General features: G+C 30.7%; 1 protein-coding gene across 1 annotated transcript; it reads left to right on the forward strand.

Annotated features, from left to right (window-relative positions):
* Positions 1–539: 539 nt before the first annotated feature.
* On the forward strand, positions 540–2,762 carry LOC134259038 (uncharacterized). The gene is made up of 5 exons (XM_062741637.1): positions 540–656; positions 809–999; positions 1,414–1,623; positions 1,813–1,969; positions 2,359–2,762. The coding sequence occupies exons 1-5, from the start codon at positions 638–640 to the stop codon at positions 2,382–2,384; spliced, it is 603 nt and encodes a 200-aa protein (XP_062597621.1). The 5' UTR covers positions 540–637; the 3' UTR covers positions 2,385–2,762.
* Positions 2,763–4,731: the final 1,969 nt, after the last annotated feature.

Raw genomic sequence — 4,731 nt, forward strand, 5'->3', positions numbered from 1 at the left:
CAATCTGCATTACTTTGAGTTGCAAACCTTAATTTCATGCTTATTATTTCAGCTACAGAATATCCTTAAGAATGATTGAGTAATGATTCATGAAATATTATACATATATAAGTGTATATACCTTTTATTATTTAATTTTCACTTTCGATGTTATTATTAATGATATTAGTAGAAATGTTTTTTCACATGGAAATAGAAATCTGGACTGTACCTGTCAGTTTAATATTTGAAATGGACCTGATAAAATTTTACAAAAAGTTTTGGATATTATTACAAAGAGTATAATATGCTTTCTGTAATTCAATTCAATATCAAAAATAATTCCTAAAATTTGTTTTCTCACTATGTTATTCAAAGGTAATTATTTTAGATTAGTTATTCTGAATTTGTGAGCATGTTTACCAGTTTACTTTCATGAGAGCTCCAAAATATTTATACTGGAATAATCTTTTATTTATACCAGGGTGATGACAAAGTCAGTTTGAGCTTGAAAATCCTCAAAAAGTCAACCTCCTTACAGTCTTATAAAAAGGGAGACTCCCTGGTCACGTACTTCAATGTTGTTGCTGCGAACAAAGACAGTACTTTCATAGTCCGAATATATCTGAAACACAAATTTAATTTTATTAAAGAAGGGATGTCGTACAGGTTCACAGGTAAGAAACTACCTGCAATGCTCAGACATGATACATTTTAACACAGGAAATAATCAGAACAAATTAACTTCTTGCATAGCCCCACTTCATAAAATATGCGTGTTCAAGATTTTGAAATTTTATTCATACTATTTGAATCTTTTTTTTAACAGACATGATTAAGAAAGGAGATACTTACTGGGCTGTAAGTACAACTACAGTTGGTTGCATTGCACCTCTCAAAAATGTTGCCACAGCAGATATCGAACTCCCGGAAAATGAAAAGGCTGAAGGAGCTCCTCGTAGTTTAATGGATGCACTCCAATGTCCGCAAAAGTCCTCAGTGAAAGGGAAGATTGTCCAGGTATTATTTCTATGAGACATTTTTATTCCTTCCCAAAGTTTGGAAAACATATATTGAAATTAGGATGTCTATACACATGATTTTCAATGGACCTGTTCTTAAGGATTATTTCATGGTTTATCTCAAAATTTGTAATCAGATAATGCACCTGCTATTTTTGTCTTGATTCAACATTGTTCTTCCTCATTTATTAGGCTGTGGGGTGTAATTAGATTTCTTATTCTTACAAAAAAAATGATAAAATGCTTATCTAAATTTTCGATGTTAACAAATAGATATCACCATTAAGTCCTTACTTTTGCTAAATTGGTTTCTTTACTGAAATATAAAGTGAGGACATAGTTCTCCATTTTACTTATTTCTGGTTCTCCATTAAACTAATTCCATTTTGTGAGCCTTTAAATTATTTTGTAGATCTCTCCTCTGAAACGAAGAAGAAATGGTACCCTCGTTGTACGAAGTATCTCCCTTAAAGACACCTCAGGTGTAGCCAAGGTATGCCTTTTTGAAGGCACAGCAGAAATGCAGTTCGAGAGAGACCAAATATTGGAAGTCACCTCTGTATATCCTAAGAGTTTTCAAGGTGCACAACAACTAACCGGATCAGTTAGCACAAAATGCCAGGTATTATACCAGCTACAGACAGTTTAACATTAATTTCATTTACCAGGTTTTCCTTTAAATAAATAACTGAAATTGCATAATTCTGATTCAATATTTTCACCATAGCCGAAACTCCTTTTAATTGATACATCAATTCAATTACTGCTCTACTCATTGTTTACATCTTTTGTTTTAAACATCTATTTTCAGTTTGTGCAGGATGAAAATTTCAATGATTTACAAGTAACGGATGAAGATTTCCTTGAAGACCATGACTTCGATGTAGAGGAGGATCTGTCAAATGGAGATCCTTTTCAAGTAATCATGATCTCTGATGCTTACAGATATCTGTGCTGTCCAAGTCCAGGTAACTTGAAATGCAGTAGACGTTTTTCTTTTTTTTAATAAGATTACATACTGTAAAAGCACAAATATTCGTGGGGGATTAAATTTCGTTGTTAACAATTATCAACGAAATTAAATCCAACACAAAATTTTATATTACTATATATTGAATAGGGTTACTTTCAAAACAACGAAATGAAATCCCCACAAAACTATTTTTTAAGAAAAATCAACGAAATTTTATCCCCACGAAACTTTGTGCTTATACAGTATTCACATGTAGATCAACTCTTATAGTGTTCAACTTAATATTCTTGGAAAAGTGCTTAAAATTATTAACAAAGTTTTCCTATGTATATTTATTCATGCATAAGATTAAATATGATAAATTCTAATTTTTATTTATTGTAGGATGTCGCAAAAAAAAAAATTATTGACAAGAAATGTCCCATTTGTAGTAAAGAATCCAACAACACATATGGAATCAGAATCACTGTGGAAGCTCAAAATTGTAAAACTAATGAGAGCACTACAACGTCCCTTTTCAACGATGATGTGACCAATTTGTTCACACTTGATCAGGATGCTCTAGCAAGTGCTGATGACTTGCTCTACAAACTGTCGTTAAAGCTCCCTGTTTCTTTTACTGCTAAAAAGATAGATAACAGGTTCTACAACATTGATAAGATGTAAAAATCATGTCCCCACTGTCTCCTCTTTCATAAGGTGATCTTTAACATGTGCTTGATTGCCCTCCCCTAACCATTATACTAAAAAAAATATTCAAGACCTCCAGAAAACAACTTTGTCCATTAATTCCAATGTTTTTGTTCTATCATGTTTCGCATTAACACATGTCTTTGTGTTAAAAAGAGAATAAATGCCCTTGCATTCCTAACCCATTTTTGTAATCCCAAGATGACATTTTGAAAATGTCCTATTTGATGTTTTTGTATAACATGTAATTTGTACAGAGTTTTGATTACTTTATCGTATTTCATATGTCCTGCAAATGGATAGAGTTTCAAATTTTATTTCAATGATTTATGTACAATTGCATTCCTTGTGCCGAAGGAGAGGACAAGCAGACATTTTTGCATAAAGATGTCCTAATTTTGTGTTTTGTATGATATATTGTACATTTTGTACGAAGTTTTGTATATTATCACTCTTCATGTTTCCTGCACATGGATAGAGTTTCAAAGATTATTCAATGATTTTTATAAAATTGCATTCCTCATGCAGATTGAATACATATTTACCATAGTGGCATTGTTACTATGATTGTTTTACAGAGAGTTAAGTCATTTAATCATGTTTCATGAAATTCCTTGAATTAAATGATATGAGATGTTCAGTGCCTTTTTGTTTAAGTATGCTTTTTTATTATTATATACAATGGATACACAGTTGTTCTCAGGCACAGAGTACGTTTTTCTTGTATAAGTTTTACATTCCACAGTATTTTTCAAACTGTTTTCATTTATCTTTATTTTTATTTTTTTTTTTGCAGGGTGTATGAAACTCAGAAATGTTGATATGCCTGTTACATTTCTTTTTTCTTCATGTGAACTTTTCATTATTACATGTATAATGCATATGTTGAATTTTTTATCACTCATTCCATCAGTGTTTCATTGTGTATTATTACAAGTTTATTTTTCATGCCTGAAAGGAATTCCATATGTGTGCAGTTTTACATTCTTTTTAAGATATATACATGAGATGTGTTCAATCCTATGCAAATACTTAATATTCATCAAATTTTATAGCAAATGCTTTGTTTTAATTGTCAAAGGTTATTGGCATATACATAATTTTAAGTTTATAATTTTACATAGGCTTACTCCTTCCTATATTTTTTCATCCTAAAACAAATATTTTGATATAAAAGAAACATTCCTATTCTTTCACTAAAATTTTCATATTCATGAAGTAAGAAGTATTCACTCTCCATTTCATATGTCCAAATAAGAAAATTAAATCATCACTTGGTGCACTTATTGCCAAAAATGCATATATTTTCTTTTAACAGAGGTAATTATAAGAAAAAAGTGCATATTAAAATCAAATAGTTTGATTACAGCAAACGATTTCAAATGCTAACATTTAAATGACACATTTTAATTTTTTTTTCAAAAATATGTCCACACGTTGCATACATTAAATTTGGGAGGATAACGAAGATTTAATGCCCTTTCCTTAAACTTCTATCATACAGCTTTGAATATAACCCCCCCCCCTTTAATTCTAATGAAAATGGAGTACTCCTTTTTATTTTAAAGGTTTTGTTTATTGTTTACAAATGTTGTTTAAAGAATAAACTACTGAAAAAAACATGTATATGTGTAATTCTTAAACTCGTATGCACATCATTTGAATTGTTCTATTAGGAGGCTCATTACGCTCATTTCAGTTTCATTATAGCAGTACTTTTCATGTACATTTCCAGTGATTTCAAATGGAAGTAATGCTATAAATATTTAAATGCATTTTTCTAAAAATGACAATGCTTTGTGATATTTATCATTTTTATTAGAAATAGTAGTTTTCTCTTTCAAAAAAAAAAAAAAAAAAAGATTGTATTACTTCATTAAAACGTGCTGTAATTTGCCTCCTCAAACAGTTTGCGGCCGATTTGATGCTTTGCATCAATACTTATCTTGTGTAGTTATGTTTTTAACTAGCCCGACGGGCTACCTCCTTGCAGAAAACAACTAGCCCGATCCCCAAAAATGGTAGCCCCGGTTGCTTGGATATGCTAATTGCTCACCCCTGGTACAT

This window comes from Saccostrea cucullata, unplaced genomic scaffold, assembly GCF_032062105.1.
Source record: "Saccostrea cucullata isolate Sc308-1 unplaced genomic scaffold, CSIRO_AGI_Scuc_v1 ctg12937, whole genome shotgun sequence".
NCBI lineage: Eukaryota > Metazoa > Mollusca > Bivalvia > Ostreida > Ostreidae > Saccostrea > Saccostrea cuccullata.

What these genes read in the sequence shown, in the direction of transcription:
- LOC134259038 (XM_062741637.1), top strand. An exon ending in TGAAAGGGAAGATTGTCCAG is followed by an intron (nt 1,000 to 1,413) that starts GTATTATTTCTA and finishes ATTATTTTGTAG; the next exon opens with ATCTCTCCTCTGAAACGAAG. An exon ending in TCTGTGCTGTCCAAGTCCAG is followed by an intron (nt 1,970 to 2,358) that starts GTAACTTGAAAT and finishes TATTTATTGTAG; the next exon opens with GATGTCGCAAAAAAAAAAAT.